We start from the raw sequence: 19,191 nt of genomic DNA, 5'->3' as shown, positions 1-19,191 counted from the left end.
AGTTCCATCACAGGCCTTGAGGTTCGTATCAAAGGATACAGATTGGATGTACACAGGTAATTTTTAATACACCATACATTCATTATTCCTAGGATTCCACTTTGGCAAGTTGGTGATGTACATTTGGAAGAGGAACATTTAACCCTGGCACACAAAAGCAGCAGATTTCAGTTCTCTTCCTTCTCAAAATCTGCCTGATACTGTCCTAGCTCTACACAACTGGATTGTTATTCTCCAGCGAAAGTTTTTGTTGGTCCTATTCCTTCTGGTTCCTTGTACTTAACCACTCTAACCACCAATATCCCACCAAACATGTAGCTTGTCTCCCTAGCATATTAAATTATCTACAAACCTGGTGTAAGCCCTGCAAACACAGACTGTAGAGTATGTACACTGGACAAGAATCAAACCAAGGTCTCATACGCTAACCACCAAGAGCGTTCACAGCTGTTAGCCCACTGTCATTATGGTCTTAAAGAGAAATATCATAGACTCCGTTTTCTTTCAGCCAAAACACTCAACCAAAAGTGGTATTAAAAACTACCGCTATTGTGAGCACCACTCACTGTGGCACTACAGAAGAATTCAAGACATCCATTTTTTAAATGTTTATAATTTTGCAAAGTTATTTACTTTGGGTTTGAAGCTCACTACGCTTTGTTTCAGGTCAGAGGCAAAGGCTTGTTTGCTTTTAGCTTAAACAAAAGCAGTTCAAGAGTTTTAGGGTGACATCTGCAGTAGATTGATGTATTTATTTCCTATGTTAAACCTAACCCACCACTGAAAAACTTAAATGGAATTGACAGAAGGCATGGAGAGAAAGTACTTCAAAGCATTCCTCTAGATTTTAAAGAAAGATAAAAAAAAATTTGAAGCCAGAAAGCAAACTAATAATATAGAGAGAGTAAGAATGCAAAGATTAACAGTCAAAGAACAATCTGAAAATATTGAAAACAGACGTGTTCTGTTACGCTCAACAATCACTGTTGACTGAAACAATAAAATTTAAAAAAAGAGGGGGGAGGGAGGGAAGGCAGCACATCAATGTGCAGAATTGCTTTCTAAAGTACTACGCAAAGTAAGCATACAACTACTTCTTTTACGTAAACAGTCACAATACATACTTGCCAGGGCCTCCAGACACACAGAAGTAAACTTAAGTTAGCTAAAGTATACTCACAGCGGAGTAGAGAGTACTGTTGAGAACTGCAGTATTGTCACTTTGTTCTTCTGCTCTCAGGATGCCTGCCTACCACTCGTGAGATGCCATTTTGCATCCAGTGAACTGAGCTACAGCAGGAGAAGGTCTCAGGTTCACTGGGACTTTAGTCAGGGATGTGATGTGCTCTTGGTGAAGTACAGACAGCAAACACACACTTGTTATGTAAATACAATTAAAATATAGTTGGTTTGGTTTTGGTTTTTTTTTAACATTTGTGAAACTAGGTCAAAAGAAGCATGCAATGTCTTACCCCAAGTCATTACAAGTCACTTCAGCAATATGAGGTAAGGAATCATGTTTGCTGGGACTTAGAAGGAGCATAAGAGAAGCAACTGGGAGACTGCAATGGTTAAAGAAATACAGGTAAGAACAAAAGCAGAGATTAAAGCAATATAGGGTAGGATTTTTTAACTCAGAAATCAAAGACTAGACAACAAGGTGTTTTTTTTCAGCAAGAGAACACCATAAAATGGATGGGAAACAGAATGTAGAAAAAGAGAAGAGATGGAGTTAGGGCTCACCATATTTCTGTACTCACAAGAATTTTTTTTCTTAAATACTGCATTAAAGGTATACTAGAGAAATGTTCAATACAGGATCTCCCTTCCTTTTAAGCATGCTACAAATTTTACCATAAAAAGATTAACTCATTTTTAATGCAATCTTTGAAGGAGTCAGTACAAAAACTTGGGAGAGGGTAGGGAATAAATAAAGATTTCTGGAGAAAAAGGAGACCCAAAACAAGTTATATTTGCTATTAAAAATGAAGGGCTGGTGCACTGATTCTTTTAAGTGAATAATACTTGTTCCAAAATATCATGCTATTAATTTTGCCAATGTGCAAGGTCTGTCTTTTCACAGAAGCACTGAAGAGGTAACGAGTGGGTATTTTTTAGTTTTGGATTTTAACTTATGTCAGTGTTAAAAAAAAAAAAAGTATCAGACACTCAAGTTAAGTGAAGGTTTTTTCAGGGAACTAACTGAACAAATATCTGACTCTCCAGACAATTGTCTGACTAAGTAGTATGAAGATTCTCAAAAAAAAAAAGAATTCTGAAGTTAGATCTCTGCACTCAAGCAGCATATATATGTTTTGCTACAGTATTCATGTGGGTAATACTGATTTACTTGCCTCTCCCACAAACACAATCCGTTTTGTGTTTCAAGATTAAATTTAGGCCTGTAATCCTGATTTATTTAGCACTCTAACGCTTGAGAGTAAATCTGAAATATCAAATGGTAAATTAGGCATGGCTCTATTCTCAGGTCTTGCGGAGCATGAGATGAGTCCTTCTTCCTGTGATTACTTTTGGATAAAGAAAACACATGTGCAGTATCCAGAAGAAACAAATGAGGAATTCCCCCTCCGATGGAACCTTCATCCATCCATGTACAAACCTTATATTGCTAGCTGCAATTATTTTAAAGATTATTACTATATAGTAAACCACTCTACATTAGAAGTAGCTTTCAATTCAATTATTTTCCATCTTTCTTGATATACCATAATAGTTGAGTTTAAGTTTACTTAGAGATGTCTTGCCATGAGCTTTTGGTTTTGCTTCATTCATTTGCAACACCATTTGGTAAGTACTAGTTATACAACAGAAAATAACCACTCCAGGCCAATCTCCTTAATAGACAAAAGGTGAAAGAAACAGTTGTGCAGCCTGAATGAAAGAACTGAATTTCTCTGGCTGCTTTCAGAGTTGGCATAATTGGCACGACCTGAGGGACAGATGGCTGTCTACTCAGCTACAAATACCAAGTATGCCCAATCAATCTACAAAAAAAAAAAAAAAAAAAAAAAAGAAAAAAGGCTGAAACGCCTTATTCTTCAACCCTGTTTCACAAACGCAAGCAGTCTCATAGGGAAAGCTAGAAGAGCCAAAAGGCATCTGCATGATTGACAGAACTATAGAAAATTTTAATACCTGGAAATGAATGAAAGATGCTTGTTACTGCATATTAGCATATTTACTAAATCTGCACAGTCCAAGGTGATAGTTCACAGGTCTGTTCAAGGCAGAAAGAATACTGGAAAATATTTTCCCTTAGAAAGTAATGGAGACAAAGAAGAAAAGTTCTAATTTTTCCCTAAAGGGCTTTTAAAGATCGCTATCCTAACCAGCTGGGTCATACACTGACAATGTCTTCAGGGACTAAGCACAGACAGTCCCAAGTTAAAACACAATATTCATCTGATATTCCCTGAGATCAAGTCCTGCCTAAAGATTACAAAAAACAAATCAAAACTTTATTCCACAGGCTTAAAAAAAAGCCCAAATTCTACCCTGAGATATTATCAGTAAAATCAGAAAAAGCCTCAGTAAAATACATCTATGAAATTTCAGAGTTTTGACAGAACTCTTACATATTCACTCTTTACACCAATTTCATCTTTTTTAAGTAATGCTCAGACAGATAACCAAGTCATCTCAAATTCCTGATACAAAGAATAGTCTTTAATGGAACTACCATATGTTCAACAATAATGAGCTGCTTGACTGTGATGAAAAAGACCTTTCCTCTGAAGTTTCCCTGTTTCAAACTAACTTCACACATTTGGGTTTCATACTCTGTTTTTTTATCTTTTTATTCCATTCCTTTCAGAAGAGGAAAATGCTATGAAGTGAGATTTATATAATTGCATGCTAGTATTTTGCATGCTAGCATTCCTGTATGCATGCTAATTTTCTGTATTAAATATGCTATCTTAACTGAATGACAAGAATTTAAGGTGAAAGTCAATGTTCAAATTAAATAAGATTACAACTCACTGTCTCCATCAAATCCAGCTCTGAAAGTAGTATTGCCTCCGCCCTATCCCCAGGCTGGAAGCTCCTGACCTTGCAGCAGAGGCAAACTTACAGGTTTGCTAGAGAGCATGGAACATGTAAGCCTTACACTTTCTCAGGATGCTGGGTTTCTGCTGACATGCTGAACTGTCGCTCACAGCTGCCATGTCTCCTGTGGGGCATGGGGAGATGTGCAGGGCACAGGGATGCGTCTGTGCCAGATTTGACTGGGCTTCTGGAGTGAGAGCCCCATGTTTATTCCCAATTTCTTTGCATTTCAGATTAACAATTTCATTGCAATGTCCGGAATGGAGCCGGCAACCATGTATGCAAGCTTCTTCAAAAAGGAAAGGTAAACCACATAAGGATATTACCTCAAAAAATCACAGTTTCACAGAAAACACTGTTAAGAAAAAGCTAGTATTTTTTCCTGCCATATATCAGAAGGAATATATAATATACACTATTGGGGCACAGTAACAATATATCCTTTTTAACATAGTGGGATTCTTCCTTCAAACCTACTTTATAATCTTTATAGTTACTACAGAGCCAGCTTTAAAAAAAAAAAAAAAAAAATTGCTCTTAAATCATGCCAATTTTAGCTTATGCTCATCAAAAAGGCAGGAAAGGAAAACTTACACTTCACAGTTGCCATCAATCTAGTTACATATTAAGAGCTAGTAAAAGGAAAAGCATGAAATTCAACTAATGAACACCAAATTATGAGGTTGCTTAATTCTAACAGAAGCCTCCAGAGCACAGTATTTTTAGAAGTCTGCCATGACAGCAGTAACTAAGCATACCCTCCAGGGCTTTGTAGCATGCCATTAAACATAATTCCAGAAGGCTCTAATAAGTTACAGCATTAGAAGAGTATTCTCTGCTGGACATTTTAGGACTTACTAAATTCAGAATCATTTCAAGGCATCAACATTTTTCAAGTGCAAGATGCAAAGAGGTAACAAAAACCCTGGACTGCGTCAAATAAAACTTCATTAGCATCTTCCAGGAGACTGATCCAGGGAATAAGCTTTACAGGTTCAACAAACAAATGAGCATAGATATAATCAACACGTTCTCCATGTTTAAATGATGCAAATTCTCAACCTCTTGCTTTTAGGATACTTCTTACTGCCACAGTTTCCACTGGATCGTATGAAATTTGCTAGTCATACCATACCAGCTTCACAGTTGGCCATTTCTTTATGTCTAGTCCTTTATTTCAAGGAAAATGTATACGTCGGTGAAAGCCTGCAGGCTGAAAATAGGGAGGGGTCACTAATTGCCTCTGTTGGGAAAGTCATTACTATGCAAGAGAGAGAAAAAAAAAAAAAGTGAGCCAGGAGGGAATGACATCACCCAGCAGACTGGGGCTGCAGATTATCAAAATGGCCAGGCCAATCCAAGGAAGAATAAATAAATAAAGTAGAAGCTAAATGAGATGCCTTCAACTATGAGGGGCAAAAGGACGGCCCAGCATGGATATGGGAAGACTGCCCTAACTGCTTTGTCAATACATTGGGATCCTGCCTATGTATTATAAAGGGCATTAAAAGAGAGAACTCTCCAGCAATTTGATTTTTATTTTTCCTGGAAAGGGACAATTTATTACATTTTCTCCAACCTAATAAAATTAAACTGTAAGCATACATATTAGGGAAAAATGTCTAAATAAATAATTCCTAACACAAGTCGTATGTATTAGTTGCAAAAGTGCTCATGTACTTCTCTGGTTTTAGAGGACAATTCTTCAACTATGCTATCTATTCCCTAACATTGATAAAATGCATACTAAAAAGACAGCTCTAAGCTTTTCCAAAAGGTATTTCAGCAAAGCTTAAGATCATGATAAACCTTAAGACACTTTATGCATGCAAGTCCTTTATGCTCAATAAATGAAAAAAGTATTTCTAAAACCATACTGAATTACTACAGCTATTCAATTGATCATGATGTGAAAATCTTGTACTCAAAAAATAAACTGTTCTATATCAAAACCATTAGGCCATGGATTCCAAAGGTGTTGCACATGTACGTCTAGGGAGAGCCCATCACTGCCACCAGGAGAAAAAACAGCAAGACCCTACATTCAAAACTATTGACAGAGGCTGAAAATTGAAACAGAGCACCGAGCTCTGTTAAAGGCTGATACACCATCTACTGAGGACACTTCTACAAAGCAATGCAAAAACCTCACTTCACAGCGCCAGGTCCTGCAGGCACTCCCTGGCTGATTCAAAGCCCCGGCCAGAGTACGCATCTTGTCCAGCATCTTCAGCAATGTGACTCGACTCCAAGCACCATCAGGCCTGTTACGCCCTACTGAACATCTCTCATCTCCACGGGTTTGTCCCTCAGTTGAGGGCTCATTACTTTAAGCCAGCCACCTCTGAGCACTTGTGCCTACTTGCAGTCCAGAATCAGTCTCCAAACTGTGTGGAAATACACTGACAATGGAGTGAGTCAATCGGACCAAGGAGGAGGCTGCTCAGACTGAAACAATGGAGACAGCAGAAGTTGCTTGTGCTTCAGTCATTGGTCTCAAGCAGTCTCTGTTCAGCAGCTTTCCATGCAGTATCCAGTCACAGTATTTGAGGAGGAAAAACATATCTGTCCAAAAAGCATAGAAATAAATCAAGCTGCATCTTGAAAGAACTTTCTGATAGTTAAAACTCAACATTTTCTGTGTGCATTCTGAACAAATAAGGTTCTCTCCTTTTAGTTACGTTGTCAAACATCTCCAGGAGGCTTCAAGCCAGATTACTCACCAATATGATTATTTTTTTCCATTAACTATTTTCAAACAATGTGTATTCCTAACAAAAGCATTTCCTAATATAGCATTCCCCAAGTATTTTTTTTTTTCCAAATCAATCCTTTCTCTTGTCATATTTCAATGCTCATAAGTACAAACAATTTGGTACACGTGGTGTCATTCTATTTCGACAAGTTCATTCCTGGGTTGTGAAAGTTGTTTTTTGGTTTTTGGTTTTTTTTTTTAAACCAGTTGCCAAAGGAGAGTTAGGATGTACTGACTTCTAAATTCTTCCCCTGGCTGAATATATGAGTCATGGGAAGTGAAAATCCCTCCTCTTACCAACCCTAGGGCAGGGATTTAAGGAATGAAACATCAACTAATCCCTTCCATCTTAACTAACCCTGGTCCAATGCAATGCTTAGTGGGAGAAAAAAAAATTGCCAGAAACTCTCCCCAAGTCTCTGTTGCTCACGTGCATCTTGAAGTAGGCGCACAGGGAACAGCATAAAAACTCCATCCTGTATCCTGCTCTAAAAAGATTCTGTCTGATATTTGTTGCAGTACAAGGTGACATCATCCTGCTCTCAGTCTCAGAAGGAACAGCAGCTATAATACTGTTTGCTGTTAAACTTTTCCTTGCAAAGCCTAAGAATACAAAAGAATAACCCACAAGAAAGCAACGCCATGAGAAATAAGGTGTGACAATTAACAACAGAATCATGAAATGAATGGTTTTGAACTGAACACCAAAATGAACTGTCACAAAACCAGACTGGGGAAAGGAAGTAAACTGGTTGTTTCCCCAAGCTACTGAATTATAGCGCTCACAGTATTGTCAATAGTTACCCTAACAACTGCAAGATCTTTGAAGAACTTGGTATTTCAGGTCCCTATCTGTTAAAAATATTATATTATACTATGGTAATCCTCTATGACCTTATGGTTTGAGCATATATCCCTGTCATGCTGGATGCCAGACACTCTTTGATGTCACCAAGGATCCCAGAAATTGCTCCCGCCTCCCTTAAGCCCTGTAGCGTCAGTACTAAACCCACCCGGTGCAATTCCAGCCAAGATCTCCCCAGTCATGCTGGCTACGGCAGACGATGTGCTGGGGAGATGGGACACTCCTTATGGCTTCTGAGAGTTGTGCTTTGCAGACTCGTCAGCGCTTGAGTGGAAAAGGCCTCACTGTTACTTGTTACTTTAATTAATACTTAATTCAAGCCACTGCAAAGCAAAATGCAGATAACCATTAATTCACCTTATCTAAACCAGACAGCACAACTGCAAGTGTTTTACCAAAGACACAGATGAAAAAACAAAAGAAAATCTAAGCTGACTCTGTTTATACTAAGGTTACATCAGAAAGGTTTCTGTTTTCCTCACTCACTGATACGCCATTTCCTACCTGATAAAAGTGTTGTCAAGGTTTTGGTTGCATATGTGCCTTTTCATCTTCAGCAGGTAACATATCCTTCACATTCATAAACCTTCTGTAGCAACACGTACATCAGAACAATGCAAAACCCAAACACGCAAGGGGCTAACTGTATGAAACGCATCAGCAGCTCGTGCCTGAGATTGAACACGACTGTGATTAACATGCTGGAGTTGCTCATCTCCAGTCTTTTCATTTTATGCACGCTATGAAATCAACAAAAGGTAGCAGAATCACCAATAAATTATGATCTTTCTGCTTACAATGCATAAATCAAACTCTTCGTTAGTTTCATAAAAACCCTAAACTTCCAGTATTGTTATGCCAAAAATAAACATCCCAATTTGTCAAAATATATTTGATCATAGGTAAGAACCTCACTGCCAGGAAAATATTGATAAAGAATAAAACCGCATCCTTTCACCTTCTCTTATGGAAGGAAAAAAACTGCCTACACCCTCTCAGTAAAGCTTCCACAGTTTTCCTGACAAAGGTGAAGTTCCATTAAAAATTTCTCCACTTATAAACCTTGTTAAAACAATACTTCTCAATCCACACCCTTGCTCTAGTTTCACCATCTGATAGTTGTAGTGATATAACTATAAATCTATCTAACCAAAATCTTCCAACATCTTTTACTTTTTCAGTAGTCCAATTCACAGTTGCATATGCATAACCAGGAGGTGAAGAAGAAACCTCTGACAAAAAACATAAACCTTTAAGAGCAGCCGTGCCACTCCAAAGCAAATCAATACAAAATCCATAGGGACCTACTTAGCAATTCTTACTCTGTGAGCTATCTGAGAAAAAGATTGCAGCAGATGCTACGCAAACTAAATATATTCGCTGTCCTTGCTTTCCAGAAAAAAAGGAAGAAGTCCAAACCGTAACCCTCGAATAGTGAGGAGCACCAAGATCCTAATCAGATCAGCATAAGACTTACCATATATGTCAGTTCAGGAGTTAGCATCCCTCTCCAAACATCTGCCCCCACAAAAGCAGGTTGACAGATGTGGTGGGGGGGAAACTTTACTTCAAACATGGTTTTTAATTGCCATCTCTCTGCACAAGGGGATCATACTGATGACATAATAAGTCCTTCCTAAAAAAATCTAGGGTATACACAGCCACTGTAAGGTATAACTTAAACATCCAGACAAAACTGGCTTGCTCGTTGTTATAAATAGAGTCAGACTTCTTTGCTGCTGAGTCTCCAAGTTGGGGTGCGGCTCAATAATCACTAAAAAATCTGAAACAAAAATTTTGTTTCAAGAACAGTTCCTAAACCAGCCTCCCCACAATCACAAGCTCTGTAAGATGCAGAGAGCTATGAGCAATTTTGCTAAAACATCATGAAAAACCAACACATGCAGGCAAAATATCAACCTTCTCAAACATAAGCCTCAACACTATGAGTTAATAGGAGAATTTGCACCATGGAAAAGCTCGTTCTGTTCCTCCGCGTTATTTTCAAATGTCTCAGTTCAGCATTTGGGATCACCTCTTTCCCTTCAATACTTACCCATGCCCTCAGCAAACAAAGATACTGCCTCCTGGTAAAAAGCCTTAATTGCAGTATGAACCGAACTGCTAGATTTTTAAACTTGTCCTTTAAGTAAGGTGGCTTGATTCCAGCTTTTAACTGCTGAAGAAAGAGACCAACTCATGTAGTTAACAAGCAATCTGGTCAAGACACAGAAAGCAAACATGTCTCTCAGCATGCCACAAGCTGCACGCAGGAATGATCAAAGACAGGCAACGTGCTTCAGAAATGGTACGACAGCTTACTCTTTTCCTCCGCTTTGCATGTTCTGACAAGTTTTGTGATACTCGGTGACTGGATTTAGAAACCCTTAAGAAAATCTGTATGTGTTCACATCAAGAATAATACAAACACTAGAACAGCTAATTTGAACTCACAGACAGAATCTGTTATCATCTTGTAAAAATGTTCAGAGTGCTATTCATTGAAATGCCACCCTTCCACTGTGTCAACAGCAAAGTTATTTTCAGCTAGCGAAAATGTTTGTCCCTGAAAGGCTGAAACATTTCCATTCTCATCAGAAAAGCAAGGTAATGAATGTAAGTGTTTTTAAAGACTCATAACGTGGTCTAAAGAGAGCACTTAGTAAGCCTGTACGTTAGGAGCAGGACTTGGTTTGCAAATATGGGTCTGGTAACAATACTATTTCTTTCAACTGGAACAGTTTTAGTATTGAAAACTGTTTATATCAGCATAGTTTATTTCCTACACAGGAATAACCATAAAATAACATTACAATACAGTAACGGCATGCCTATTATAATTCCATAATAATAGCTGGTATTATGTTTAATAATGTAACAGTACATTTAAAGCAGTTCAGCATATGTTTGTAGACAGCCCTTGGATACTTACAGTGGAGCACATTAGGCAGATTCTGCAGGACATTCCAAGGAAGATATCCACCAGGGTATGCCAGAGACTTGCTTGATCAATAATCTTTAAAATTCACGATGAGACTGGGCCCAAGGGCAAAGACAACAAATATCAACTCCTTCATTCAACTACTTAGCTATAATATGCAGCACGAGCAAAACCAGAAAGCATCCAAGACCAAACACAAGCATGGCACCAGGGTGTTCGGTGAACTAAGCAGAAGTTTTGGCATGTATTTGTTCAATTGCTCAGTTGGCATTTAGGCTCTGGCAGAGTAAGTAGCCTACTATAAAACTTGTGTGAATAACTAGTAAGGCGAGTAACTTTACTAGGAAACTCACCTCCAACTCACTGCAAAATTAAACTGATCTCCTGTTTCACACAAACGAAATTTCACTGGAGGAGGAATCAGTGCACTGCTACTACCAGTCAATAAAAATTAATTTAATCCCAGTCATGCCAGACTCTTAAGTCCCTGCCTGAAAATAGTACAAGCTTGCCCAGCTAAATCGAGGAAGTTTTTAATGTCTGGACTCACCTGAGTTCTGAAAACAAAGGCAGTAAAGGAACAGACAAAACTGTCAGTGGGACAACTTATTATCAACCAAGTCTCAGTACACACACAAGGTACGGTTTATATCCATGATACTAATAGGTCACCCATGATGCTGAGAACGTTACTCAAAACATAGAGGAAGTCAGCGGCAGAACTTAAAATTACAGAGTCTACAAATCTGATGACGCATACAGTACCACAAGAGCTATTTCAAGCTGCACTTTCCAACCCATCCAAAGCACCTGCCTGAATGATTGTCAATACACAGTTCCACTTAATGATGGGCAGGACTGCAGAACTTCCTCCTTACTGCCACAGAGCCCTGAATGTACCACTGGCTCATAAAAATGACATGAATGAGTGAATAAAGAGATAGGAAGTGAAAGTTCTAGCAAGTCTTACTCTTAATCTTGAAAATTGCAGCAGATGCATCAAGTATGCGACAGACACCAGTACTCTCCTCCCTCTGCCAGATCCACGCAAGCAGACACACAAAATGCCTTCAGATAGTCGTCAAGAGCACCCAGGCCAGTAATGAAAACAATAAAGGCAAAGGGAAAGAAATTATTTTATGTTGGTTAAAACAGAAGAGTGTACTGGACTCTTTCAGTTTAGCAATGACTGAGATCTACAACCGACGACAGCATAGCAAGGGCTAACTGACAGTGTTACCGCTCAGCTGGTCACACTACGCTCTATGCATAAACAAGCAATTTCAGCTGCATCGATCAGGCTATTTAATCCGCTTTAGTGAACAGTCTTCAGATTCAAAAACTGCTGTTTCAGTTCAAGCCGCGGAAAAGAGAATGTTTTTATACAATAAACTTGGAACTTTAAAGAAGTAGCTGAAGTTCACAACGCCGTACATAAAATGGCCATGATGATACCAGATCTATGCCTGAAGAAAATAGTACCTGTAAAAGTGTTCAGACGATATCAGTAATTTTGCATTAATTCAAATGATTCTTTGATGAATGGACACAATGCTAAATAAGCATGGGAAAAGTTGCCAGTGTTGCAGTGCAATCAGACCATAAAGCTAGTTTATTGATCTTGCTATCGTGTACTTCAGTTGCAAATAAACTGTTGAACAGATGCTTTCCAACTTCAATTTAAAGAAGGAAGACAGTTCTTTCCTAAAAAGTAGGAAAGAACCAGATCAATAGAACAGCAATGTTGCAAAAGATGCCTTGTTCTTCTGCAGAAGATCACGACCAATTTGCTATTCTCACCTAATAAAAGTGCAATAGATGGGATTACACAAGTGCTCACAAATTAAGCTACCAATAAAAGCAGATAGGAAAGCACAATGGCCATAAGTAGAAACCATTGCCACATTTACTTGGGATATCCATTTCAGTCCTCTCATGGCTTTTAGATCATTACCACATGATGGCCTTCAATATGTAAAAGACACATAAAAGCATATGCTGCTTAAATATGTAGAGGAGGTCCTGAAATGATGCTTTGCATCATGAATAACATGCTTTCAGCAGCAAGCAGACAAGAAGTCTTCTTAAGCTGCAACAAGAACAACCTACAAAACTCTTCTGAAGTGATAGCAAGATAGTGAGAAAGAATGTCATCTGTGCCAGGTGATTGCTATCGTAAAATCTGTGTGTGTGAGCGCACGCACATACGCACATGTGAGAGAGCACAATATGAAAAAGAACAACATGAGGGTATAAGGACAAAGCAAACCCATTCAGATAAACAAGTACTTTCCTTAAAATAGATTTACCTGAGACTCCAGTTCTTCCAATTTACGCTTCCTGGCATGAAGAGCTTTACTTGGAAAAGCCCAGAAATAATTAGAAGTTCCAATTCTATCAGTGTCCACCATGCCATCATCAACTAAGCTTTGAAGAATCTCTTTCACTGACATTGAGGCTAATAAAAGCAAAAATATAAAATTAGAACTGCATAACATCTAAACTTTGGAGAATTATGAATACAATAAGCCATCATCTACAATCACCTGTATGAATATTTTACTATAATGCCAGCTAGCTGGACAATTTCAAGAGGACACCACGCCTGATTCCTTGAAGGAATGAATCACTTCACAACCAGCTGTTTATACATAAAGGCTGCTATTCTACACACTCTGCCACCAGATGTTTGCAAAACACCACTCATGAATATCATAAAACATATATGCATATGGCCATGCTGGATGGGGCTTTGAGCAACCTGGTCTAGTGGAGGTGTCCCTGCCCACGGCAGGGGGGTTGGAACTCAATGATCTTTAAGGTCCCTTCCAACTCTAACCATTCTATGATTATATATTACAGTACAATACGAGAACAAAGTCATGAGAGGGTACATGAGGGTACTTAATCTAACATGGATTAATTTATAATTTCTTCATTAGGAGCGTAATTACATTTCATTTTGTAATGCTTATCAAAGCATTTAAGAGCAGCAGATGCCACCTGTCTACAGACACAGGAGGGGGCGATTTTACTTTTGATTATATTCAGTTCCAATACAGAGTCATCTGCAGTCAGAAGGATCCAAAACATTTCTGAACATAATCGTTCATTTTCTAGAAAATGTGAGGTGTAATTCACCATTTTAAGAACAATACCTGTTCAACAAAGGAAACCTTAAGCGTTGCAGATATGAACACTTTTGAGCTAATTTATGGTTTTCAGTGTCTGAAAATTTCAAGTGTAAAGAGGACGCCAGATCAGGAACATCCAATCTTTTGGCAGCTATAGGCGGGATGCCAGTATGAAGGCACTTCCACAGGCTAGATGTTTTTCTTTTCAGAGTAACTGGGGCTTGGTTTGTGTGGCTAAATACCTCCATGTTCAAAGGCAGGATGAATTTGGACTATTCAGTTTCAAAGGTGTTAATGGTTTTAGAAACTCTACACTCCAGATTTTTATATGTGAAATTCCATTGCTAATATAAACTGTTTTGCATCCTCTTCCTGCAAATTACAATTAAACAGATGCATTGACAAATCAATCAAGACAGCACCACATCTCTTCAGAAGCCTCTGAGTGCCTCCGTTTGCTGACGTAGCTGAAAAACACTGCTTTGCGATATTCACGTATGTCTGCAGTTCCTTCCACAAGTTCATTTACTCACAGTGCCATAAAGATATGCTAGTCAAGGACAGTGGCAACTACACAAACATTACACTTTGTCTCCCTTTTGTCAATGAATATAGAAGGAAACAGAATGAGGAACATATAAAACAACTCAACAGCATAAGATAAATCCTCTTGGACCTAATCCTAAACCAATGGATCTCATCAGGAGGGCTTTCATTAAAAAGACAAACCCCTTCCATTTACAGCTGTCCAGCCATTATTTTTTTTTTGGGGGGGAAGCTCAAGAAAACATTGACTATGTACATCTGGATTAGTATTTTAAGATATTTGTGACATTACAGAGAGACATTTAAATCCTCTGTTCACTACCTGAGTACACATAGAGATTTCATAGACTGAAAGTCACTGCAAGTCAGGCATTTCAGAGCCTATGAAAAACTCCATCCCATGTTTTAGTGGTTAACCTGGAGTTCGCTGTGACATTTTAATAATCTCCCATTTTGGCCCTAACATTTAACAGAAGTGACAAACTAGCAAACCGAGGCAGGAGTGTGCTGTAGATGTTGCTTTTAATGCTACAGCCCTGCCATTGACCAGCCTCCCTTTCTAGCTATTTTTTCTGTTACTACAATCAAAAACCTAAAATTGTGGCCAAGAAAATTTACACTGTATGACCTGTCCCAAAAATGATTAATGGCTGAAGAGAAATAACTTTTGCAAACACTTACTAATCCCTTTTTCTTTTGGAGCAATCTTCTCTATATCCTTCAACTGGAACACATCTTTCTGTGCAAAACATAAAAGACACTTTAGCTCCAAATGACAGCATCATCTAAGCCCAAGTGTTTTTTACACTAAATCAATGCCAACAAAAGCAAGTAGGAAATACACTGCATGTTTACGTTTTGCTAAGGAAATAGGCTGCATATCCCTCAATAGAATTAGAACATTCTGAGAATTTAAAAAAACCAACAACCACTACTATTGTAACAAGCCCTGTTCTTTTCTTTTGTATTCTAAAGTCACTGTATTTTGCCTGAAGTTAGACTGTAAACCCAGTTAGGGCAGACATAGCCAAGGTTAGATTCTCAACACCAGATGCACCACATTGCTCAAGTCCTTGAACAGCACAATGAGTTTTTTTAATACATGAAACACTGTGAATTACTTATGTCGCCAGTATAATTGTAGCTCTGCTTTTGGTTTTCCAGGTTACTTCACCCAATGACCTCTCCCAGGTCTGCTCTCATCTTTCCTAATGCTCAGATTTCTTCCTCCTCCCATAAACTGCAGTGAGTTACTTCCTAACCTCTTGCTGTCCCTCTTATGGTAACAGACTCAAAATGAGATTATTTGGCTGCAAGCACAGGGAGCACACTGAGCACTTAACACCACCTGTGCATCTTCATGCCTGGGGACCACGTGGGGACAAGCTACCTGATCAGAAGCTACTTGAATCAAGCTCTGTCCCTGTGATTTATACATTTCTGACACAGGGCATCAGTGAAATGCGTAGCTGGATATACAGTGTTCATCTTCATCTACAGTTAACCTGTTTTCCCTCTAGATGTAAATGCAGGACACATCTAAGAAAGTTACTTACTGTTTCAAAAAAGATCTCCATCATGCGAACTCTCTTCTCCTCAAAGCTCAGACCTTTTTTCTTGGACTGGAACAGGAAAAAAAAAATCCCAACACATTCAGCCATTTGAATAGTTAACATCTGCTCAGAATTCAAATCTATTTACTTCTAAGTTATATTTGCCATCCTTTAAAATACTTTACCATTAACCCCAGCCTTTCAGATAAACTACTTCTTCCCAAAGAATCATTACACCAAGCTAATTCACTTCCAACCTCTTAAAATGAGGGAACTTACAAGTTTGAAGCCGACCTTCCACACAACCCAATCCAGCTCAAGCCTTAACATTTCTTGGAATACTCTAACGGTTCCTTGTTTTACCTCATTAGATTAAAAGTGTGTATTTATACCAATTGTCAGCAACTCACCCAACTGTTTAATAGTCCTTAAAAAGATAAGAAGGAATACCTTTGGGGTTTTTTGTTTAGAATTGTTTTTTAGTTTGTGATACAGAGACACTAGTGTGAGATACAGGCCATTTAGGTTTTTTTATGGAGATAAAGCACATTTTAAGGTACTACATCTTTCTTCAAATTACCTAGCCAAATTTAGAATTTCAAGGTAATGTTCTAATAATATGTTTATTTCTTTTTTTCTGCACGTGTGTGATCAAGAAGTAAATAACATGGATTGAAAAAGAAGCAAAAGGCAGAAACATCTACTCACAAACTGCGACATGTCCTCCCCTGATCACTTTCAGAGACACTATTTTGACATGCTCCTTGTAAAATTAGGATATAAAATATTTCACAAAGAACTGGAGTGTTATTAATAGTGTTTAGCATAGACCTCAATGACCTGGAAACAGTGGCCATAAGGCGAATGGGGAGCATTTCCCCTTGCCTCACTCCCTGCTCCGCAGGCTGTGAGGCCCTGCACTGCTGTGAGTGGCTACAGAAAACTGAAAGAGGGATAGAAAGAGCAAAACAGGATGTTGACAGAAAAAGCTGTCCCTTTAAAAAAAAAAAAAGACATAAAAATTGTTGCTCTTGACTCAATGGAAGTGAGGAGTCTAATAACATGGTGCTTTGAGAAAGACAACATGGGTTTGTTTTCAAGCCCTGACAGAATGGAGTCAATGCCATTTTTTACTTCTTCACTGCTGCTTCCTCCTTAAATAAATCACATGGCAGGGCAGCATAACGTTTAAAGTGTGCATCAAGAACAAAACAGCCAGATTGACTTAGATTTTAAAAAATAAATTGAAAAACTAGCTTATGCAGCTGCAATAACGCAGAGATGTGAACAGAAGCAATTCAGTATTATATTTAACAAAAGCAAATATTTTTTAAATATTGCCTTAGCCAGAGATGCCGTATGTCACACTGACATCACAGCTGTCTCCTATGCCGTCAGTATATCGCAGGATTAGAACCTGGAGCAGACATGTACATGCAAGTAGGAGCATGAACAGAAAACAGACTCATCTTCATCTTCTTCTATGACTTCAACTTCTTCTTCTATGCCAACAGGCTGAGAGAGTTGGGGTTGTTCAGCCTGGAGAAGGCTCCCGGGAGACCTTATAGAGGCCTTCCAGTTACTAAAGGGGGCCTACAGGAGAGATGGGGAGCGACTTTTTATCTGGGAGTGGAGGAAAAGGACAAGGGTGGATTTACATTAGATACCAGGAAGAAATTTTTCACTATGAGGATGGTGAAGTGCTGGAACAGGTTGCCCAGAGAGGTGGCAGGTGCCCCATCCCTGGAAGTGTTCAAGGTCAGGCTGGATGGGGCTTTGAGCAACCTGCTCTAGTGGGAGGTGTCCCTGCCCATGGCAGGGGGGATGGCACAAGATGATCTTTTAAGGTCCCTTCCAGCCAAAACCATTCCATGATTCCTTCTCCCTGTCTTCCCAAGCAGCCCTAACACCCTTAGCAGCAACAGAACAAAACCCGTATGTGCACGATGTGAAATTTAAGCAGCAGTTCTGAAAGCACGTGCTCATCAGCTACAACCCTTGGGCACCAGGTTTCACACCACAACTCCAAGAAACAGAGGAAAGTAACAAATCAATGTATTTTCTAGATAAACTTTATTAAATTTCACGTTGATTTCTCTCTCCTACCTCTTTGCCAGGTGTTCCACACCACGTATACAAAGCACACCAGGCATATCGATTCTGCTGCGGCTCATGCTAGCGGAGACAGCCACCGGTGGCCGATGCCCTCGGGCACACTGGCAATTCCTCCTGCCGGCACCCACCTCCCCACAACCGCGGCCGGAGCGCGGCCCAGCCTGTCCACACCCGGCCATCCCATGCTTGTTAATGGTCGCCCACGCCCCGGGCCCGCCTAGGGGTCTCAGCGGGCACCGAGCTGTCGATACGGGGCCTGCTCTTCCGGGTGCCGGGTACATCGACCAGACAAGGAAACGGCCCCGGGCCACGGGGGCGTTTATCGGGAGCCGCGCCGCCGGCAGGAGCGGGGCGGGGGGACGGGGAGTCCCGCCGCTGCCTTGCCGCGGGCCCGGCGGCGGGCGGGCAGCTCCCGCCGCTCTCCCTCAGCGGCCGCAGGGAGGGCGAGGCGCGGGCGACCGTTACCCGCAGCAACGGCCGGCCCGCTCCGCCCCCTCCCCTCCCCGGCGGCGCCCGCCATGCCCACCCCGGCACCGCGGCCCCGCAGCCTCACTGACCGCCCGGCCCGGCTCACGTCGCCAACGAGAGCTGGAGGAAAGACGGCGGCCGGCCGGCCCCGCCGCCACCACCGCTTACCATGTCGCCTCTGACGCGGGCGGCGGGGTTTGATTCCGGCGCCACCGTGAGGGAAAAGGCCGCCGGGAGGCCGCCTGCGCAGCTCGCAGCGCCGCCTGGCGCCCGCCCCCGCGGAACGGCAGCCCCGCCGGGCGGGCGGGCGGGCGGGAGGAGGGGTCCTGGGGCACTCCCTGGGTGCTGCCCAGCGGCGCGGAGTCAAACCCAGCCCGACTGCGCCACAGAATATAAAGTGAAGGAAAAAAAAAGAAAAGTTGCGTGACACTATATTCTGTTGGGTTTTTTTAATACTTTATGCAATCAACCACTCCTTGTGCTTTTACACACCAGCCTTGCCCTGCCAGAAAGCAGGTTATCGCTTCTCTCACGTTTTATTTATTATTTATAATACCGCGTTTGTTTGTTTGTTTCAAAGAGGATACCCTAGGCGCTGGTAGGCTGGTGATGCCAGGAAGCAAAGCGGGGCTGTTGTCACCGGCTGCCCGTGGTTACCGGTGGTGCGGGTGACAGAGGATGTGTTGAGGTGCAGGGGCCAGATGCACTGGGGTTTCGCGTTTGGCACCGCCCCGGCCTTACAGCAA

General features: G+C 40.6%; 1 protein-coding gene across 1 annotated transcript in view; it reads right to left on the bottom strand.

The window, feature by feature from the left end:
* The window catches only part of MND1 (meiotic nuclear divisions 1), a 39,560-nt gene extending 23,634 nt beyond the window's left edge, over positions 1 to 15,926 (bottom strand). The window contains exons 1-3 of the mRNA XM_074148293.1: positions 15,866 to 15,926; positions 14,991 to 15,048; positions 12,939 to 13,087 (exon numbers count right to left, since the gene is read on the bottom strand). Of these exons, the coding sequence (XP_074004394.1) occupies positions 12,939 to 13,087; positions 14,991 to 15,048; positions 15,866 to 15,889 (231 nt within the window). The 5' untranslated portion in view covers positions 15,890 to 15,926. The remainder of the gene's footprint in view (positions 1 to 12,938; positions 13,088 to 14,990; positions 15,049 to 15,865) is intronic.
* Between the last annotated feature and the right edge of the window lie 3,265 nt (positions 15,927 to 19,191).

This window comes from Numenius arquata, chromosome 5 (genome assembly GCF_964106895.1).
Source record: "Numenius arquata chromosome 5, bNumArq3.hap1.1, whole genome shotgun sequence".
NCBI lineage: Eukaryota > Metazoa > Chordata > Aves > Charadriiformes > Scolopacidae > Numenius > Numenius arquata.
Note: the sequence above shows the minus strand (reverse complement) of the source record. Positions and strands in the feature narration are given on the sequence as shown.